General features: G+C 40.1%; 1 protein-coding gene across 1 annotated transcript in view; it reads right to left on the bottom strand.

Moving 5' to 3' along the window:
• The window catches only part of ELOVL2 (ELOVL fatty acid elongase 2), a gene marked incomplete at both ends in the record, with an annotated part of 37,132 nt that extends 15,589 nt beyond the window's left edge, over window positions 1–21,543 (bottom strand). Inside the window, 3 exons of the mRNA XM_082279759.1 lie at window positions 964–1,151; window positions 6,379–6,442; window positions 21,454–21,543. Coding sequence (XP_082135885.1) covers window positions 964–1,151; window positions 6,379–6,442; window positions 21,454–21,543 — 342 coding nt within the window. The remainder of the gene's footprint in view (window positions 1–963; window positions 1,152–6,378; window positions 6,443–21,453) is intronic.
• Window positions 21,544–22,943: the final 1,400 nt, after the last annotated feature.

Below are 22,943 nucleotides of genomic sequence, written 5' to 3'. Positions count from 1 at the left end.
CCATTTGACCAGGACAGTCACTTGGTATTCAGCTCAAATTAATTTAAAACTTGAAATCTTTGGGGGTCCTGTTCAGCTTCTGAAAAGTTTCTTGTCCAGCCAACAAAAACTTTTGTGGGTTTTGTCTTCTAGTGTTTATTTTTAAGTGCTTCAAGTCATGAGTGTTAACACCATAATATTAAAAGTACCTCAACTATCAAAAGACTGAAAATGGGCAGCTCACAAATAATATCCAAATAGTGACTTGTGGCTTCTGTTTCCCTCTGCAGAGGCAAAACCACACATGTCTGCTGAGGGGCACTGTTTGAATCCTCTGCTGTTGCAAAATCATCAGATGCATTCAAACCTCTCTTCTGGTTCTAAATGGATCCTGAATTATATGAGCATGTTCCTTCCTGATAAGTACTTGGGAAATAATCTGTGTGACCATATTCAGCCTCCAAGCCCCACAGCCCTTGCTTTTGGATGAAGTGGTAAGTTTTTAACATCGGTCTTTTACTGTCTGACTATATGAGGAAAGCTTCTTAGTCACAAGAGCAGAAAAATAACACTGAATTGCCAATACCATAAATAAATCAGTACTTACTCTCATCTAAAAATCTGTTCATATTTAAGCATGGGCATGGAAAAATCATTCCACGGACAGTCATGTGAATAAAACCCAATCTTTGGCACTTTCATGCGTGCTGAAGAGCAAGATACAGGCATGTTGCAGACTCAAATTTATGCCTGTGGACGTGGTCCTGGCAGAAAAGACCTGTCCCCAGGTGTGGACTGTAGCTCAGGAAGGACAGCCAAAACATGCCAAGATCTAAGATGAGAAGGGACTCTTTTTTAATACATTAAATTTATTTTTCTGTTGATTTTAACTTTTCTAGCAAAACCACCTGTCACTAAGGTATTTCTGCTAGAAACTGTATCTTGGTCACCTTTCTCAGCTGTGCTGCATGGAAGAGCACTTACCTCTATGAGCATGTAGAAGGAGAGCAGTGTGATGCCCAGGTTATACACGATGAGGTGAGCCCTGAGAGAGAAAGGAGGCCTGTTCTTCATGAACTTGTTGCCCAGCCATATGCAGAGTAGATATGCTCCAGTAAGGAAAAATGTGGGAAGGTAAGAGTCCAAAAGGAACCATCCTCTAACCCTGGGATCTAAAAAAGAAACACACAGAGCAGGAAATTAAGATATGGTAAAAGTATTGCTAAAATAAGGCAGAACACATCATGAAAAAAATTGCTAAAAGTGTGAGATGGAATCAGCCATTCTCTCCTCACAAGAGCTATCCATTGCTTTCAACTCACCAAAACTGCATGATAAGCCTCAGAGAATGTGGGCTGAAAACTGCATGGAATTCTCTAATAATGTAAGGTCACCTAAATCACCCCATTTTAACAGTAAAGAGAACATGAAGGGGGAAAACCCATTCTTATATGCTTTTAAAAATTTAATTTAATGTTTTAATTCAATATTTCTCTAAATCCTATCTTAATCTGCTCAACGGACAGTTTGCAGATAGTATTGAACACAAAGTATGCAGGTAATGTTGCCACAGCTCATGTGTTATTTTAATTCTGCACTTGCCATACAGGTAGGAAGGTATACAACATTGGCTAGAAAATGTTCATACGAGGGGAGGACTTTTCCAAAACATTAAATATGAAAATCAAGCAGCAAATGTTTACTTTGATGGTTATCAAAGATCTTTGGCTGGGTGAGGCCTTGCTTTCTCACAGTTTCTGTCGCACTTGCCTGGTCCTGAAATGAAATATTGAGGTCAAATCCTGCTTGCCCTGTTCACACAAGTAATCCCATTGGCAGTAATCAGATAGTTCAGTGTATATGAGCAAAGCCTCATCCCAGATGCCAAGCGGGAGGCACGGCTTTGTTGTCATATGAGCAACTGGATGTCATGAACGAAAGGGGTGGGCTTTCTTTTCTTTTTCCTTTTTCCAAGATGGAGCAAAACCTAGAGTTAATTTTCCATAGCAACATTCTTCAGCCACTTACCTATGGAAAGAACAAGGGGGCATCACGGCTAGATTTTAGAATTACTTATGAAGTAAGTGAATAAAGAAGTCAGTGAGGAGTTGTTGTGAAGGTCACACAGAAAACAGTTCTTTCTGTTCTTGGAAAGATGCTTTGGCTCTTGGAAAATGTTTTAAATTACTTAGTTTATTCTTTTACAAAGGCCAAGATTACGTTAAAAATCATAAAAGAAAAGCTATTCATAGTGTATGAAAAAACCATTCTACTATTTTTCTGCCTGTGTTGAATTTGGAAAAGACTGGGCAATGGATGATGCACAAAGCAAATGTGCCCAAGTGTTTAGTAATTAATTGCAATTTTGCTGTACTGTATTCTTTCCAACAGTTCCTTCCTCAGAAACACATGCATACAGGTATATGTAAAGTGAAATTTTAAGTATGTTAGAGTAACTTGTGTATGAGCCAGGCTTTGATCATCAGCTTTCTTTCTAATTACATTTTTCTTCAGCTTATCCATCGCAGTGGCTGTAACAGTGATCTGTTGAATTTGGACCCCACAAGGGATGTTAGCTTTTTGTCTTGTGGGAAAGACTTTCAACCAGACCCCCACTAACATAGAAGTGCAATGCTCTCCTGCTTTTGACTCTCCCTTTTGGGCTCCCAAAAACCTCTAAGAGCAGAGAGGTGTAGGATTAAAGCAATTACAACAGCACAATCCTTCCTTTTAGAGCAGCCTTGCTTTGTTGTGCATTACCAAGCTAGAACGCCTGTTGTCTGTCTTCAGATCTCAATGCTTATTAGGATCACCTCAGTGTGAGAAGGAAACACTTCCAACAATCTCTTAAAGCTCACAAGCCATGTCTGAAGCACTGGAATGAATGTTTTAGAGGTGATTCTGCTCCCTTATGGGCTCTCAACACAACACAGGAGTCATAGGACAGGTAAAGGTTGCATGTGTAAGTGTTGATGTCTTAGGAGTGTGTGTTTTAGGATAATAAGGATTTAATTTATTTAATTGGTATCCTGAACGAAGATGTAGAAAGCAGTCATGTCAGCAAGACTGCTATCTAAGGAAAGGTCTCCCATCCGAGGATTGCAACACTTGGTGCATAAAGGTTACATGCACAAAGGCAAACTGGCATCAGTAGATAACAAAACTGCATGTTTGCTCAAAGAGGAAAAGTATCCAGAAGAGTTCAGAATACAAATTAAACTACACAGAGTAAATTCTGCCCCAGTATGCCCTCAGAAAGTTTTCATTCTGCTGTGAGTGGCCACAAGCATGTGGGCTGAACCACACAAAAGCAGAACTCATGTGCTTGTTCAGGTCAGCATGTCAAGTATTTTTAAGTTCTACACTATTCCGGTTTCAAGAGAAATAGTTAAAATGTGTACCCTTCCTGAATATTTTCCACCACGACCTCAATGCCTTGAAGAGTAAGACAGTTTCTGGCAGAAAGTGGGTTTATAAAGGGCAGCCAAGGAACGTGACTGCTTTGTTTTCACTTCCACTTATCCCTGGATGACAAGCAGAGGGAGGTTTTTATGTGTCAAGAAGGGGGAGGAAAGGGAACGTATTTCAAAAGAAGTTATCAGAAGAATGAGAGATGAAATGTATTTCTGTTGACCGACAGTTAAATCTCCGTGTTCAAGTTCTATAAAGGTACACTGTCAGTAAAAAAGGATTATTTTTACAGTATTAAAGTAGCATAGCATCTGAAATTGAGACCAAAGCAGTGAATAAAGTCACAGTGGGAAAGCACTGGACTACAGCAGGGGAAGGAACAGGGACCCACAAGCTCTGATTGCTCCGTGAATGAGCTCATTCACGGTCTCTGGCCATGATGTGCCAAACCCTTGGGGTGAAATCTTGGCTCGTTTGAAATGAGTGGCAAGCCTCCCAGGCTCTTTAAAGGTATCAGGCTTTTATCAATGAGGTTTAGAAACATTTTGATTCAAGTTTCTGTATAGCTTTGGCCAGTTAGTGTCTGGGTAGATTCAGGCCTTTTTAGGTGCAGAGGGTAGATGGGTTTGCACCAGTGCCTTGCTACTCATCATAGTCTACTAAGGAAAAGTGCTTATTACTTTATCAAAGTTTAAATAAAATACATCTCTTCTTGACCACCTCTGTTTCTTTCACAGGTAAAACAAACAGCCAGTTAACTAGATTTAGCTCCTGCAATTCAATATTACTTATTTTTGCATAACACCAAACAATACTCTGCAGATGAAGGGTGGAAAAATGATCTCTTACAGGAGAAAATTGCTATTTCACGTGTTCTCAATTTGCCTTGAGCCTAAGAACCATATGGACCAACACCAAATTGAAAGACCAGCCCTTATTAAGAGATGCAACCAATGGGTAGGTATATGGCTACTGTTCCCTGGTCCAAAGGACTTGTTCTGCTAGTTCAAAAGCAAACATGGAGGTAAATGGTAAATTTATCTACAAAGCCCAGCTGATACCAGTGAATGAAGGTACAAAATACGCTGATCTATAAAAATCAAATTCAGGTCTCTGATAGTCTGTCCCTCATTCTAGTCGGGCAGTACTGCAGCTTGTGTTAACCTAGTACTCCCAATGTGGCAGAGATTGCCTCTGGGAAACAGAGCATGGCTTTCTGTCTCTTCTAGTGCCCTCAGACACATCTGGTAATGATGACAAAGACCTGCATAGTGACACAATTATTTCAGGAGTTACTATCTAAAATATAAACAATAAATAGGGGATTGGTTTTTAAAATAATAGAGTGCTGTTACCTATCCTTTTAATCCATCTTACTGCTGAATGAAATGTGTACTGTGGATGGAAATCAGTAGAGAGAAAGAAGAGGAATAATTTGTGGGTTCAGATGTTTGGGGAAAGCCTCAAATTCATTAGATATTCATCTGTGGAGTCATTTGATTTAAAACCGATTGCGGTTTATTGTGAATTATTTATGTGAATTATTTATGTGGATAAACACACTGGAGGGAGCTATGCTATTCAGGAAATGCATGGTACTGTGTCATTATACCACCAGTTAAATTAAAGATCAGAGTGAAGAGGCATGGACAAACTTCAGCATTGATGTCTGGAGGAGGAGGGTGATGTACTTGGCAAGCAATACAAATAATACTTGTTTAATGGAAGCGCTTTCTAAAAGCCCAAAGGGATCTCTGTGCTATTCAGAATTGGATGAGCTATAGTTTATTCCTTCAGACAATTTGTCTGGACCAACAAGGAAAGAGGAATGAAAGAGAACATCATGTCCATTTGGGAAAAAAAAAACAAAAACAAAAACAAAACACCAAAACCCCAAAAAGTAGTGCTTTTATTCTTCTGATCACATTTCTTTGTTAACATTAAAATGTACTATTGTAGAAGCCATTAATAAAACCTATTCTACGTTAACCACTTCTGCTGCAATTCCCAAGCTGTTCAGTGTTTCTTCGCTGGAAATCATTCTTTCAAACTTCACATCTACTGTATAGATGATGGAAAAAAATTTGTAGCCATCCAGCCAGATAAGAAAAGTAAGAATTTCTTGGGTTTAAGAACACTACATTTTCCCTTTTCCTTCCAATTAAGCAAGAACTTCTGTGACGTAGAGAACATTACTGCAACAAACTGAGAATCCATAAGCATATGTCCACCCACATGAGCAGCAGTTCTGGATTTAACCATGGTAAAAGTTTGCAAGGCAATTCCTGAAGTTAAGCCCAGCCCTATGAACAGCAAGGTGGCCTTGCAGGGACCTACTCTGAAGACTGTGTCCTGTCTAAGCTCCTGTCTCATCCCTTTCTTGTATTTGCTTGGCTCTCTTAGCCCTAACTTTGATGTGTCATCCTTGCCTGCAGTTCTATTTTAGGCTTGGGATTTTTTTTACTTACTTTTTTCAATCCTAACAAAGCATGAGGCACCTCCAAGCTACAATTATTTAAGATACTCTTGTCCAAACTGTTCCAGAAAGCAATAATAGGAAGTCAAAAGATGTATCTGTTCTCCCACCCAGTCTATTGGTTTACTGGAATTTTGGATGTGATCCTGTAGGTTGCTTTTGCTCCAAGCATCCTTCTGAATTAGGCAATAAGTAGCTGGACCAAACAAACTAGATTATGAATGGCAATCAGTCCCAAACCAGATCTTCCACTTTCATAAAGATCCAAACTTTCAGGCTTTTTATTCCACGTTAGGATGTAACATTGAATTTGATATTCTCAGAAACAAAGGAATCACAAATAATTGCACTGATAGATTTCCTGAAATAATGGTGTGTTCCTGATAATACTGTGATTCTGCCTAGTTTACATTTTTCAATAAGAATTTACTCAGAAAATTTATTAGAAGTTTTTTGGGTGGTAACCTGTAGAAGTATTATTTCTTTAAAGGGCTGTAAGTGGAGCAGCTTACCTCGAGGTCCAAACATATAGTCCACAAACTCATTTACATCCCGGTCAAAAGCTTTCAGGGTCTCCTAAAAAGTATGGAAAAGGACATGTGACAAAGATATTATCTCAGGGTCACAGGGAGAGTATGATTAAAAAAAACTTCAATAAACTTGTAAAAAGTGTGTCATGCTCAAGTATTTCCAAAGTATGCAACATCATGTACACTGAAAACCCCCAAACCTCTTTAAAAATTAATTTAGGGCAGACTGTGGTCTAGACAACAATGCAGGCCTCATTGCTGGAAACTGCCCAAACCAGAACTCTTTAGGAAGGGAAATTAAGGTTGCACAATTGAAAATCAGCAAGTGCCACAGTAAATCCACCTGTGATGGATGTAGTTTTCACTCTAATAACGATGCTTCTTTGATATGTTTCCTCAACTGAATATCTCAGTGCTTTACACTTAAAGAAGGAAACCTTTAAGTGATTTAAGTGAAGGTGAGCCAGCTGAGATTTCTCTAAATCAGGCCCCAAGTTCCTATAAAACAAGCCTACAGAAGAACCTAGAGGTCCAGTAATGAAGTTCAGGCCATGGAGGGTGGCAGGAAGAGGAGGGTTACATTATAGAGACATTGTGTTTTGAGGTCTAAGTCAATGAGGCTGCTAAGCTGGCAGGTTTAGCAAATTTGTGTCTGTTTTTGACTGAGTTGGGAGCTAAGCCATGACCTACACAGTCCTTCCCCCAGCTGGATGTGGTGATCTCTCCAAAACATTTCTTCCCAGACTCCAGTTCTGGGCAGTGGCTTCCTGCATGCCAATGCCTGAACAATTCCTTGCCACAGCCTAAGGTCAGCCAGGTTCTTCCTCTCTTCTTCCCAACAGTACTCTACTGTGCTTGAATTAATTTCAGCACTGAGAAAATGCTGCCAGGCTGAGGAGAGAGACACCGAGTGATGCTGAGCATCTCTGAAGAGCGAGAGCTGCTGTGGGAGGCATTTGAATGTCAGATATCTCCACACCAGCCTGGGCTGCAGACACCATTAACAGATTTGCCTTATGAAGAACCATATTTGCACCCTAGAAGGTCCAGCCCTGGCCTCTCCATTCTTCTGCTGGGACTGGGTTGTGATCTGGGCAGGGACAAGCTCCTGGCACTCCCAACCCCCTTCCTTCTGTTTCTTCAGCTCTTGATTTTGGTCCTCAGATTGTTCAAAGTGGAAAGGACAGATTTTGTGTGAACATGTGGTAATGAGAGGTTCTTTCAGCACCTTAGGCTGTAAACCTCTGTCTCTGCAAGATGCTGCTGCATTCATGTTTTCTTGGAGAAAAGCTGAACAAAACCCCCAAAACTAAAAGTGAATGTTTTTCTAAACCAAAAACAAAACAAAACAAAACAAAACAAAAACAAAACAAAACAAAACAAAAAAAAACCAAAAAAACAAAACAAAACAAAAAAAAAAACAAAAACAAAAACCAAACCAAAACAAAACAAAAAGACTTGCTCAAAAGAAACTGGTGATTCACGATACAAAATATTTCTCAATATAAAAAGGCTTCTCATACTTCACCTTCACAGCATTGAGGAAACTAAACTAGCTTTTAGGGAAGTGTCCTGGCTACAGCCCACGAAGAAAGGTATTTTCTGAATTTCAGACAATTACCTTAGCAGCCTAATGATGGCTTCTGTCACAGCAGGTGACTCAATTTCCAGGTGTGGGACTTGTGCAAATATCTGCTTCCATTTTTACCTCCTTGAGCTATGCAGTAGTTCTGTTATTATTTCATGACAACGATACTCCCCTTTGGGAAATGCCACACTGCTGTTTGTGATGTGCCCACCTGCTGCACTAATTTGAAACAGACCTACTGCTGTGCTTAATGGTTTTGTGGTTAGACTTAACAGACTGTTTTGGAAAAACTATTGTAATGGATTTGAGTGACTTGTAGGAATGAGCATGCAAAGTTATTTGCTTTCATGCTTACATTATATAAACAAATCTTACATGTCCAGAACAAAGTAAAACACCATGTATATTCCTTTTACATTAAAATACTGTAGACAAACCTATTCTTGGCTGCATTGAAATGGAAATTAGGTACTGAATGCTTCTAGCAGTTAGATGGAGAAACAGGAATTGTAGAATATTAAGAAGAAAGAGGAGAATAAAAGAAAAGAATAATAGAATTGTTTAGGTTGGAAAAGACCTTTTAGGCTATTGAGTCCATCCGTAAACCCAGCACTGCCAACTCCACCACTGGATCATGTCCCTGAGTGCCACATCTACACGTCTTTTAAATAGCTCCAGGGACAGTGATAAAATCACTTCTCTGGTCAGACTGTTCCAGAGCTTAACAACCCCTTCAGTGAAGAAATGTTTCCTAACACCTAATCTAAACCTCCCCTGACACAATTTGAGGCCACTTCCTCCTGTCCTGTCACTTGTTACCTGGGAGAAGAGACTGACCCCCACCTGCTTTCACCCTCCTTTCAGGTAGCTGTAGAGAGTGATAAGGTGTCTCCTGAGCCTCCTTTTCTCCAGGCTAAACACCCCCAGCTCCCACAGCTGCTCCTTACAGGACTTGTGCTCCAGACCCTTCCTCAGCTCCACTGCCCTTCTCTGGACACGCTCCAGCACCTCAATGTTGTTCTTGTGGTGAGGGGCCCAGAACTGAACACAAGATTCAAGGTGTGGCCTCACCAGTGCTGAGTACAGGACAACCACAGCCCTGGTCCTGCTGGCCACACTACTGCTGATACAGGCCAGGATGCCCTTGGACTCCTTGGCCACCTGGGCACACTGTTAGCTTGCTTTCCACCGACTGTCTACTGGTCTAGGCCCTTTTCCACAGGGCAGCTTTCCTGCCACTCTGCCGCAAGCCTGTAACACTTCATGGGCCTTGCTGGACCTCACACCATTGGCCTCAAACCATCAATTCAGCCTGTCCAGATCCTTCTGCAGAGCTTTCCCACCCTCAAGCAGATCAACACTCCCGCCCAACACAGGTTACTGTCTTCACTGATCCAACTTGCAACCTCTTACACCCGGTTAGGATGAGGAGGCAGCTTGCTGAGTAGACAAGCCAGTCTGAAGTTAAATCTACCTCCTTATAAGTGTGCTTAAATGACACAGAGGGAGCTTGTACCAGCTGACGATGCTGTTCCCATCTATCTTAATTAGCACTACAAAAATTCAGTGCCTGAATTTTTGCCTGAAAAGTGGGTTGCTTTCATTGGTAATTTGAGAGTAGAACATTTTCAAGGAGGTGCAGCAGAGAAACAAATATTGTTCTTGAGCATGTTGTCCCAGCCTTTGCCTCTCTTTCAACATTTTACGGCTTATTTTAGTTACAGGAAGAAACATATAGATTTACAAGGTACAGATTTTTAAGATTGTTACAGAAAATATATTTGTTTATTTACGTAAAACTAGTAGTAATTGTTTGGGAAAAAAAATTCTTACTTAAAAAAAGGTAGGTAATTTTGTGTGACTAGTCTTGTCACCTTCCTGTCAACACTGCTACAAGAGACTATATTGTATTTTTGGGTTTTAGAATATGTCCTTAATAGTACCTCTGGGCAGATTAGATGCAAATGTCTTGCTCAACATGATCTGTCACATTTCTAAAGAAAAGCAAATAAAACCAGTCTGAACAAATCCATGTGCTCAGACAACTCACTTCTCTCTGGCAAATCACTGTAATAGCCTTTATCAAGGAAGGTATTTGAGTTACAAGGCTAAAGATTAACATGTCTTTCATGTTGTTTCTTCTTTTGTACAGGACATTGCTCTGGGTACTAGCAATGTATATTCCTTGGCAGGATTTTGGACAGATCTGTGTAAGATCTATTTACCTAAACCTATAAAAAAGACCGTAGGTTATCTGAGCTAATCAAATCACCCAAATGGAAAGATGGGGAGGGAGAACAAAGTCAATGATGATAAAGCAACAGAGATCTCTCTAATGAGATATTTCAGTAATTTTGCACAGAAATGTAAGTAAGTGAATAGGTAGCATAGTGCACATAAAGTGAATTAGTTGTCATGCCATTGCACCTAAAACACAATTTCAAAGTCACCGGGTATGTAAAAAATATGTCACTTCTTGTTCTAAGTTCATACATCTTTGTCAATGTTGGTCTTCATTGAGAGACCAATGTGTACTGGTTTTCTAGTAGTTTTAGCAAAAGTAGTATAAGCTATGTAAAAATTAGGCAAATGCTATCTAAACAGTGCAGATATCAAAATAACTTTGATTTGTGCAAAATACCTTTGATTTCTCAAAGTACCAATGATCTGTCATTAGGCATTATTTATTGCCCAGTGAAAACACTGCCTCAAGTGATTTAGGTTTTCTCTTAATATAGCTTTATAACCAAACTATCTGGATCCAATAGAAACATGAAAAATCTTTCTGAAATAAACTTCTTACAGATGAGTAAACTGCATTCAATCTTACTTATGCTATCTGGAAACCCTTTGTATTACTGTTGGTTTGGATTTTTTTTTCATTCAAAAGCTTTGAATGTCATTCAGTGCCTCAAAAATCCGAGAAAATTTGTTGCTTGTTCTTACACAGCTACATAGAAATTAGGATACTCTGTACAAAACGAGATCTCATTTCAGACTTCAAAGAAAAAGTGGAAGTGGATGCCAGCCTCTGCTCTCTGATACAGCTCCTAGAAGTAACTGTGATATTTTAAACTACCCTGATAGAAAATGCATGTATTAGCTATATGATTATTTTTATTATTTAAATGGCAATTTTTCCTTAATTCCCTGAAGAGTTCTGCTATGTACATAGTGACTGAGAAGTACTGGAATTAATCCAAATTTATCAGCATGTTTAAAGAAACTGATCTTAGATGCTACCGTGCATATATTTAAATATACAAATATTAAAGAAGATTTTGTAAATGGTAGTGTTGGCTCTAGAATGGCTGAAATAGTGGATGAAACAAAGCAAAGTTGAGTCCCGGTCAGAGCTGCTTATAGATTAAATTGTTTAGCTTTTTATTACTTGAAGCATTTAAATTTACTCTGATCAAAGATGTACAATGGGGGACAATTCTCCATCATAGATTGCTTCAGAAAACCTCCTAGGGTTTTGTCATCTTTACCTCCTATGATTTGTGTGTTGTGTCTGTAGGGGAAACACATGTAAAAAAAATCCCAAAAGCAAGCACTTATTTAAGGATTTATATGTGAACTGCAGAGAAAGTTGAAGCTGAAGGCAGAAAGGCGAGCCAGATTTTGCTATGAATTGTGCCTTATAAGAAGGGAGATTTTCAATTAAATTGGGAGGCAGGACATCCAGGAGCTGGCAACAAACTGTTACTTTGTGTAATTTTTGCTTAATATATGGGTCTCACTGCTAGACAATTTCACTGAGAGTAGGAACAAGCTGGAGTGAGCTCATGAGGGAAACACAGCTAGCTGGGGGTTGAGACTGCTGCTATGTCCCATGGATGTAATGGGAAGGAGGGAGGGAAGGAAGGAAAAAAATATCTAGAAGAGACATAATCTTAGATCTTCTTCATTAGCATTTTAGATTAATCATTTGAAGAGACAGAAACTGGAGTCCTTACTAGACATGGTAATTTCTGTGTCCCACATTCCAGGACATTCTCTCCACTCTGGTGGCTGACCAAGATTAGGGACAGCGCCACAAAAGCCTTACCCAGCAGAGTGGTGTTGCCAGAACTCCCAGAAGAATCACAGCCCTCTGTGGTAACCTGGGCTGGCTAACAGGCTCTTTTGCCAACATGAGATGGATCCATGGGAGATGTCTTTGCTGCAGTAGCAATCTCACTGCCTGAGTCCTTCCATCTGTCCTTCGAAGGCATGGAATTTGGCGTGACAGAAGGGACTGAAGCTAAGGGAAGTGAGAGAAGCTCTGCCGGTGGTCTGGGTCCAGAGAGGTGCCCATATAATATGTGGACAACGTTTGGTAATGCTCCTACTTTGCAAAAGATAGGCAAGAATAGCTAGGAAAAGAACTATGTGTGAACTTCTCCATCTAAATATTTAGTCATTCTTTTAGAATTCCAAGAAAAGAGAGAGCTGTATCTTTGTTTTGGAAATGCAAGCTTTGTAATACATCATAATATAATGCAAAAATCTCTGACAAATATGGTATGGTGGAAAAAATAAACAAAAGAAGGCTGTTCCAGCTTTAGCACAGAAAATAAAAAATGAATGGTCTTTGTATGTTTCTTTTCTCTTCCAATTTCTTCTAAAGGCTTTCATATTAGACAGTAAGTACTCCATGAAAAAAAGATGTTCTTACTGTGGCCATTAAATTATTTTAAAAACTTCAAGAGCAGTTTTGAAGGTAGCATAGAACAGCACTGTCTATGTTTGAGAAACACACAGTATTTCTAAAAGGTTTCAGTGAGAGCCATGTCTGATCTGAAAAACTTTATTTGATTTTCAATGTTTTTTAACCAGATCATATCTTACTTCTATTAATTTTTCATGCTATGCAATACATGATTCATTCTAAATGCATGCTAAAGCTTGCATGCATATGTGCAAATATCTGGATATTTTCCCAGTTGATATTAACAAATTCAGCACCTTTTGTGACAGTTTTGTTTTGCAGTTGAGGGTTATTTTTTGCATGTATTTGGAAATGACCAACTGCAGGTTGGCAGCCTATGTGAGGCTGATAGCCTGTTATCTGACAAAGCAAGTTGGTGGGGGAACCGGTTCATCAAATAGGTTGGTTTTCTCTGGAGGGAATTGGGAACAGCTGTTTCAACAGGGATTACAGCCAGAAGTGCTGAGCACCTTCTCTTGTGTTGATTTAGTCACTGAAGAGGGAACTGAGTTGGTGGTGTTACTGAGGGTGCAAAGATAAGGGGAAGGTAGCTGCAAAGGGAAGGCAGGCTTGCAGGTTTTCCCTCAGCAGCTGCTCAGGTTACACTACCTGGAAGAAAATGTAATTTCAGTGAATTCCTCAACATGAAGACTGGCTGGCCATTTCTGGCATAAAAAATGAATGGATGTAAAGTTTGGTAAGCATGGAAAGACACAGCTAAATGTAGTCATAGCTTTTATCATTTAAGCTGCCTGGGTGGCCTGACTTCAGATTCTCTTAATTTATTGCTGGTCAGAGAAATTTTACTGCAGGGCTTAGCAGTGCCTGAAGGGAAGCAGGAGGCTGTCAGTAGTATTTGTATCAAACCTGAAGCAGAATATTTGACTGCCTAAATTACCAGGAGCATGCTAAAAGATGCTCCTTACACCGGCAAACTGAATTTAATTTAATCTTCAATTTCAGTTCTGTGTTCTCTCTACTCAGATCTTTCAAGGAAGAGCTGACTCTTCCAAGAGGTCTGCGGTGTAGTGCTGTGCTGTGTGATGCTGAGGTGTCTTGATGAGCTCTGTGGTCCCAAGGGACCTGTGGTAGCCAGGCTCCCTGCACAGACAGATGGACTTGGAACAGGAGCTCCCTTTCTGGAGGGTGGTAACTGAGCAGCTGTGGCTGCTTCCCTCTGACTGCCAGAGGCTATTCCTGGAGCTGGGCACCTACACAAGTACTTCCCCTTGCAAACACAGCCAAGATAAGGGAGCAGTACCTGGATAAAAGCAGCAGCAGCCAGCCTGCCAGGGGTGCCTGTGATACCAGTGTTCACACCTGCTCTCTGTTTAGTATTTCAGTGGACTTTCAGCTTGCATTCTAAATCTGCCCTGAGCCTCAGACTAGCAGCTAACTCTGGAATTTACTTTTCTTCAACTACAGCTCTTGTCTCCCTATGGAAAACTTAAGTATGTGTCTGAGCAGGGACTAGAATCCAGATGTTGAGATGAATTAGTCCCAATTTTTCCTTTCTCTTTGATGCTGGTGATGGCTGACTACCCTCAAAAATTCAGGGGGATGTGCTTAGCCCAAGCAGTTAAGAAAGTCATAAAAAGATGTCAGATTTGAGTTCAAGTTAGGTAGAATAGCAGTTTGACCTTAAAGATCACTTAGTTCCAACCCTCTTACCACAGGCAGGGACCTTCCACTAGACCAGGTTCCTCAAAGAAGAAATCTTTCCTCTTGATAGTATGCCTCTTCTCTTTGGGGAGTTAGGAGCTGATTTTTTGACAAATGTGCACCTAAACCGAGTTTCAGTTCAGATTTCACATGTCTCTGGTGAATAACGTCACCTTTATGCAGTTCCATTTGTGACAATGGTACTTTTTGTGGGTGTTTCCAAACCAGACCAGAATGTTAAAGCAATAGGAGCTGTGGATCCAGCAAACACCCCCTGACACTGCCCACAGTGGAGAAAGAGCAGAGTCAAACCAACAGCTCCCACAGGCAGATAGAAGCTACCATGGAAAAGAGCAAGGCCAGAAGGGACTTGGCACAGACCTCCCCTGACTTAATTCACATTTTCTGCTAAAGCAGCTGGTGGCAGAAAGCCAACCCCATCCTTCAGTTTCTTTTCCTGTGTTATCTTTCCCTCTGGTGAAAGGGAAGCAGATGACTTTGTGGCTTGAAGGTTGAGAAACCTCCACACATTCCTCTGTGGAGTGTGAGTTTGGGTGGCCTCCACGAGTCAGAGCACACGGCTCTCTTAACAACCCCTCCTTAGGCATCTCATGGCTCTCTGAGTATTATTCACAGAGAGCTTTAAGAGAAACAGTGGCCTACTAAAGGCAGAGCCTTTGCCTTGCTGCCCACGCGGCACTTGTGGCTACAAATTGTAAGTACAAGTGTTCCTCACCCCGAGGAAGCAGATCCCTTTGGTGAGCTTGCTCACTGCCCCCAAAACAGCATGTACACTCTGCTTCGGGTCTCTGAGCTCCAGGCCAGGCTTTAGCTGGTCACCTCGGAACAGCAGAGTGACCCAAGAAGACCTGCTATGCTTGGTCTTTCCTAAAACACGCCTGCACCCCATCCTGCTCATGGCTGTAACTACAGTGCAGGCACATGGCCCACACCAGCTGTAATCCCTCTCATCTAGAGTTGCAATATCCACCCTCACTGCTGACTTTCTTCTTGTTTTTTACAGGTGTGAATCTGCAGGCAACCCTTGCTGCTGAAATGCTTCTCTGAAACAACAGCTTAAGGAATGATAACATTATCTCACACATAAGGGAGTTTTGGAAAATGCAATGGATGATAACCCAATGCAATGAAAGGGAAAAAAATTAAATTTACTTTTGGATCTTCTAACATTCACCTTTCTAAAGCATTGTGATATAAAATGAAGATCAAACTGTAAAAGCTTTGCATTTGTGTTTTCATTCTCTCTTCCTAGCTAACAAAAATCACCCTGCTTTCTATTTTTTCCTTCTCCCTCCAAAAGACTGGGTTTCAACTTGTGATACTGTGAGGTTTTACAGAGAGGTTTCTTATGGCTCCCTGAAAATGCCAGATTTTAGCTCTAGTGAAGTAGAAGGGAAAGTTCTGCCTTGTACTGCCAAATTTATAATAATGCATGACAAAAGCCCAAACCCCAGCATGTATTGCTTTAGTGCAGTTACACTTGTGGAGTGAGTTGTGCAACACTTTACGTGGTGTCAAACTCCTGAAAATGGATTCCCTGGCTCTGGGGGTTGCTGCCAAAAGCGAGCACTTTGCAAGCACCTCAGTTCTGTGTGAGAGGCCTTTACAAGCAGGAGATGCTGAAGGAACACTTTTCTCTCAGGCCTGATCAGTTGTGGGCTGATGGTTGGTGACTCACATTGGAAATGAGAGTTTGAGCTGTTTTCAGCTGAGGAGCCAACATACTCCAGGCTTTTCACTTCTGAAAAAAGGTAATATTTATGCTAATATTTAGCTTCCTTCTGCTTTGGGATTTTAAATTTTGTTTAACAAGAGGTCTATTTTCACTTGGTTTTGTAGTCCTGCTCACCACTGCACCTGCTCATCCCACATATGGGAATAAGAATGGAAGAATAGCTGCTTTATGGTTTCTGTCAGGATTCAAATCAGGTTGAAACACCATCAATACCACAGGTGAGAAACCACTAAGAGGCAGAAGAATTTTAGTGAAAACATTTTAAGTGTGTGAGCTATTTCAGACATCAGTCTTGTTTCTGGACTGTGCAACCTGCTAGGAGTCATAGAAAATACCAACTGCTCACATAAAATGAGGCAAGAATTATTTTACCAGTCACACTACTGTCAGATCAGTTATTGTGAGACAAATTGCTTTTGCAAAATTAATTAGCTGTTCAAGCTTTTTTTTTTTTTTTTTTTTAAGTACAAGGAAAAGGGATTTGGGAGGTTTCTGCACTACAGTTCCACGGGTTAGAAGAAAAGTGATTTAAGAATCCATTAATATTTATTCAGTTTTACAAAACCCTTTCATAATTGAAGTGCTTGAAAGCATTCTGCCTTTTACACATATTTCATTGCTCAGTCTTATCAAAGGCTGAGGGTCACAGTGTCTCCAAGACAAAAAATTCCCTTTCTTGAATCACTGCTTGCATGATTTCCCTTCTACAATTTCCAAACTCTTTTTGCTATGTTCTTTGCGATCATACTAAGTAGTCACTAAAATAGTGCAGGCCAATTGCAGCACTTAAAATAGATTTTATATGGCCTTAAAAGAAGAGTAAAAAGGAAGAGTTGCTGTCATGGCCCAATTTGCAATGTGTCAGTCATGTACACTCCCAAGAACCGTATCTTTATAATCCATCCTCTGCTTGTTATCAGAATTTCAAAATGAAACTGTCACCAAAGCAGATCAGTGCAATCCTTTTAAAAGTAATCCTGCTCAATTCTACCTGCTACACAGGGGAACATCAGCTTAACTTGTAATTAAAGAAGATTTCTCTAGGGAGATCTCAGATGTGGCCTGTCAGTTCCCAAGAAAATGGTAGCAATTATTGACCTCATTTTTCCTTTGCTCTAACAATCAGATTTAAAATGACAGAATGACCTGAGCTGGAGCATAATTCCTGTCAGTGACAATGTGACAAGAATGTATGACTGTGAAGGAAAAAACAAAAAGGATATCAGTTAAAAATGAAAGAATAGATAAAAATTCTGCCTCCTTCTAACAGCCTAAGTGAATGCATCACTTTTTCAAGCAAAGCAACCATCCTCAGGAACTGGTTCTGGCTCGAAAAACAGAAAATTTCCTTTGGAGCAGGAAGGTCTTAAAGTTACAGGCAAAGAACCCCACAGAGTTCTTTTAGGGAGAGGTTAATTCTGTTACAGTTTGCTTTCTTAATGGTCTGTTCAGCTCTTGTTGACTTTACAAGGCGTTGGGAAGACAGATCAGTGTCAGAATTAATTTTACATCAGTGATACGAAAGCCTGCACAGCTTAACTTACCTGCTTCCAAACAACTAGGCTTGGTAAAGGACACTTAACCAAACTGTGTATCAAGAACCAGTATATAATTTCTCCTTATATAAGAGCAAGACAGCCAGCTGCACTTTAAGAAGCACAGGAAAATAATTCTACCAAAACAAAGGAGGCAATCACCCCTTTAAGGCTATGGATTTACCAGATTATTTGGTTTTGGAACAGAATATTCCCCAAAAATATACAGGGTATAGAGTGTTTGCACAAAATTTGCCACATGTGCAACTAAGATCTCCCATCCTACATTTAGACCCATACAATAAACAAGAAGGGCACAGGGGGCAAATGAAATGGTAGGGGAGAATTACAACAAGTTTACATGGCAGCTCAGTTTTCTCAGTACGCCATATCTTGATAAGTTTGTTTTCGTCGCTATTTGCAGACAGATTTTGTCGCTGCTGAGAACCTGATTTCATAAGTTAGTATAATGCATGCAGGGCTTTATTTTGTACTTGGCATACACAATTGATCGTTTTTCTGGAGAAAGAAACAGGGACAAGCTGACAACATATCCTTTCTGGTACTGTGAAAATCTCTTCATTTTCTACTGTAACAAACTTCACGATCTGAGATGAGTAGGAGATCCTAAGCCTCTGCACACAATCTCATGGCTTGTTGGACAAAGAACCTTAAAAAAAACCCAAACTAAAACAAAACACCCAAAAAACCCCAAAAGCAAGAGCTCTGGTTTTCCCACAATCCTGGCAGTGCAGGAAGACAAAGGACACTCTATGCCAAAGAAGTAGGTTTCTTGGTTGCCGTCCCAGATGTCTGCAACTGTGTCCAACAGGGATTAATGTGCAAGGGACTGCCTGCCCCTTCTGCTACAGGCAGGGGGGGATCAAAAAGGATTTTATAAAATGTGTTCCCTGACCAGGGCTTTCCCCCACTGAACAGTTTTGCCTGAGTTTCTTAAACATCTCATACGAGTTGCTGGGGGGTGCTTGGCTGCTGGCAGGGGAGACAAGGAAGGATTATTTGAAAATCTGTGTGGGTAGCATTTCTAGCTCCTCTGGGCAGACTTAAAAGTAGGGCTGTGTGTTTTTCTCTTTAAAAGACAAGAAACTAAATTAAAATAAAGTATTAAAATGTAAACATATAAAAATGAAATAAAGCATTAGGGTGCTTTTTATATCTTGCACTCTTTGACAGGCAATTTTCAGCAGCCCTTCAGAAAACTGTAGGTCAAAAACTCAACTTGTAAAATATTAACTAAATAATTGCTTCATTCAGACTTTTTTCCTGCAGTGTTAATGCCCTTTACAGACACTTTTGCTAAGGACAAGAGCAGTAGAAGATTGAATACAGCCTGTGAAGCACAGAACAAAGAAGGAAAACTGTGAGACATGCTGGAAAAACTGACTTCCTACATACATGTAATTAACACTTGTTTCAAAACAATAACAAAGTCACCTAGTCAGGATGTATAAAGTAGAATGCACTTCTAATTTATAAAATGCTCCAGGCAGCAGACTTTGTTTGCATCATTTAACAGTACATGTAAGTCAATATATTAATGAATTTGTGAAGTTCACTACTATTAATTTCATACTCCTGAAGTACTTTAAAGTTGCAATAGCTATAGAATGTGTGCAGAAGCATGTTTTAAATACAAAAGGTTCCATGAGCAAATAGAAAACTGTAATATAGGACACCTTATTTTTTCAGAAACAAATAATGGTCCTGAAAATACTTTCATCCTCGTGAGCGAAACAGTGTTCAGTTGCTGCAATTATTTAACTGCCCTGAACTCCTCATAAACATACAGAAAAACTAAATCAGAGCTAAACATATGTGGCATTTAAAGTACCATGAAAGCCACTGCGCTGGCTGGAGAGTTGGACTCCCATGCAACTGGCTTCTCATCTGTGCTTCCCCTGGGCTGGGAATGCCACTGCAGAGTTGTTGGCAGTGCTGGTTGTATAGCTGTTACCTATTTCAGATAAGGGACTGGTTAATTGAAACTATCCAAACAGGAGCTCTTAAAATACACCGTGGCAAGTTCATGTGGGGAGCTGTGGAGGACAGTGACCTGCAGCAAAGGAATGGTGGTGTCTGCCTCGGAGCTGGCACAGCTGGCACAGCTGCAACAGGAGCAGACAGGTGTTCATATTCTTGGCTAGATTTTGTAGTGACTTCTTTAGTATAGATCCCCCAAATCAAATCCCCTCTGCCCTGCATTTTTACTGTGCTAAATCACCAAGTTCTTGTTTCCATGAATTTACACAATCTAGAAGTTAAAGTCATACTTCCAAGCTTTTCACTGTAACAGTAAATCCAGAATTACATTTAAAAGGAACGCCTGCAAATTAAGATTTTTTCTGACATCTGTAAATTCAGAAAGCCCAGAAAGGAACAAAGTGGGATTAAAACCCACAAAAGCACATCTATAATAATGCTTATGTGTTTGCTGTTTTTTCCAAACTCTCTACTGAGTGTCTTATTTATACCTTAAATCTACTAAGATGAATTCTGCCCAGCTGTATTTCCTTTGTGGAAAATTGCACCCATAAACACTTAGTCAAACTGGGCTAAGTACTTGCCCAAAGGCAAAATCTACCCTGATACATACCCTGTCTAACCTGCTCAAGTTGTTGAGTTATACAAGGACATTAAACAGGACAAATTCCTATCCTCTTGCCCCTGGAAGAAGTAGGAGATTGATGAGGGGGCACGTTCATAGCACAATTATGACCCAACACATTATGAGTAAACGCCATGCTGGCTGCTGGAGATACCAGCAGAGTTCCACACAGATGTAACAGTCCCCTTGGCCAGACTCACTGGGCCCCTAGTATCTTAATTTCTCTTTAAAAACAAGGAATGAAGGACTCTGGCAAGGTAACTCAGTGCTGAAGTTTGAGGTATGTGTGTGCATGTTTTCTACCTGTTGCTCTCCATGCAAGGATTGGTAAGATAGGTCATGTTGTATCCTGCTTTAGCCACATCCTTAAAAGTAACAGCACTCAGCTCAGAGATTTGTTCTTGTTCTTCCAGTTTGGGTGAAGGAGATCTTGGTGTGTTCTTTTGCCCAGTAGAGAAACAGTTTTTCTTGGTTTGCAGTCATTTGCTGTGCCATTTCTTGTAGTTTCTGCCCAAATGGATAGACCCTTTCCTGAGCTATTTATAGGGATGTAAGTGGAAAAAGGGGAAGGAAAAGAATGGAGGAGGGGGAGGTGTTTGTAGCATGCTGCTGAGGATTAGAGAGTTCACATCCCAGCTTCTAAGGTTTCAGCCTTAATCTTCCAACACATGCAAAGCCTTTCAATTTCACTTCGAGGTCACTACCCATGTACAAAACAGCCTAACTTCTGTGTGACAAATGTGGGTACCAAACTCAGTAAAGGAAGCTTTTCAATTAGTATAAATTGTTCCAGGAAAGAAGCATGAAATTTTAACTAAAAAATATCTATTTCTAAAATCTGTACATTAAATTTTAAAAGAAGTGTATTTCAAGCTTGTGAGTTTTAATAGACATTTATCTTCTAATTTATCATTCGATGCTAGATACCATTTACCAGTAACTGTTGACTGAAAGAAGAAAAGTAAAACCCGAAAAACTCAAAAGGGTAAGCATGTCACAATATCTAATAATGTGTAAAGAAAATGTGACTAGAAGACATCCAGTACTCCAGTGGGTATTGCTGGTCCTGCAATACATCTTGTGCCTTTGTGATTATGTCCAGTATTAGAAGATCAGCTTTCTTGGTGGAGGCTTTTCACACAGCTAGCTTTCCTCAGCATTCAGGAAGATCATCTGATAGGATCAGCCTAAGCTGACCTGTAAAGTCAAGCACCACCGAAGCTGGGAATTTCCATGTGACATAACAGCTCCATGGGAGCGCTGCACCACGGTGGCTGTCGCACCCATCCCGACTGACTGAACTGGCTCTCAGAAGAGACAGTCATTCATTTGGAAAAATTTTGCTTCCCTTGATAGTGAAGCATCAGTGAGGTTCAGTGCTGCTCTATAGTGGACAGATAGCAGGTGGGAGGAAAGCAGACTTGCTGGCAAGGTCAGCTTGAAGTATCTGAGACGTGATACACATCACAGGCACTGATCAAGTACTGCTTTCCAGAAGATGAGTATCCTCACAAGCTCAGGTTTCCAAGAAGGATAAGCATCACTTCTTACTTTGCATTAAATGTGTGTTGTTAGGAATAACTATTTGAAGACAATGGCTTACAAGTAAATGTAATAAACACATTTTTTCACAGGAGAAGTTAGAAGCAGCACGGATGGCACTTGCAGCTGATTTAAGTTTCAATACAGAAAACCTTAAAAACAGATAAAATGAGAACCTTCTGTACTCAAACCCCCACCCAAAAAAGCATCAACTAAGAGAGAAAAAACAGCTAGCAGACACAGAATAATTGTTTGCCAGTGAAATGCATTGTCTGAAAGAGTGGCAAAGGTAATAATGGTAAATCTAGTTATTTAGTATCATAGAATACTAAGATGTTTCAGGCAAAAAAGAAGCACTAAGAAGCTTTCCCCAGGAAAACTAACTATCGTAAGAAATATATGCTTCTGTTTAAGTCTGTGTGATCTATAAATGTGGTGAGGGGATAAATGTGTGATAGCTGTGAGAGTTAGGTAAGCAAGTAAAATAAAAGAATTGCAAGCATCACTGATTTTAATGAAAATCCATCTATTTCAAATTATTTCTTTTATGAAGGTTATAAGAAAGAAACCAGGAGGCGATGTCTGAAGATGTCCTCTGGTACTTTCCCAGCTAGGTATAAACACTGTGTCATTTGAGGGCTCTAATTGAAATTGAAAGCTTCCTTCATTCTGACTGTGCATATGTCTCTTTCCTAATTTAAACTCAGTTACCTGCAGTATTAACCTGAGGAGCTGATCAACTGTATATTGATCAAAGTATATCCTAAACTGGTTTATGGAATCAAATGCATCATCATTTCAGGTAACAAATTCTCAAACCCCATCTGATGCAGGGTTGATGAATGACGTGTCACAGGTGTTTAATGATCTCGCTTTGCTTTCTACTTTGTTATTCAGTTCAGAGTTCTTCATTTACATTGAATCATTATTTGAATAATATTGTATCCTGTTTGCTTAAACAACCACCTTATTGCATCCAATGAAAACGCCTGAGAATTACACTTACACCAGTGTCTTATCAATGCTGTTCATGTTTGGAGGTGGAACAGTGTGGGGACACCTTTGTAAAGGAAGCAAGAACACACGAAATCCCAAATTTGCCAAAGACCAGGGGACTAGTATGGGTGTCTGGTTTTCAGCTGATC

The sequence above is a fragment of the Coloeus monedula genome, assembly GCF_965178545.1.
Source record: "Coloeus monedula genome assembly, chromosome: 1".
NCBI lineage: Eukaryota > Metazoa > Chordata > Aves > Passeriformes > Corvidae > Coloeus > Coloeus monedula.
The sequence above is the reverse complement of the archived record's forward strand: the minus strand, read 5'-3'. Positions and strand labels throughout refer to the sequence as shown.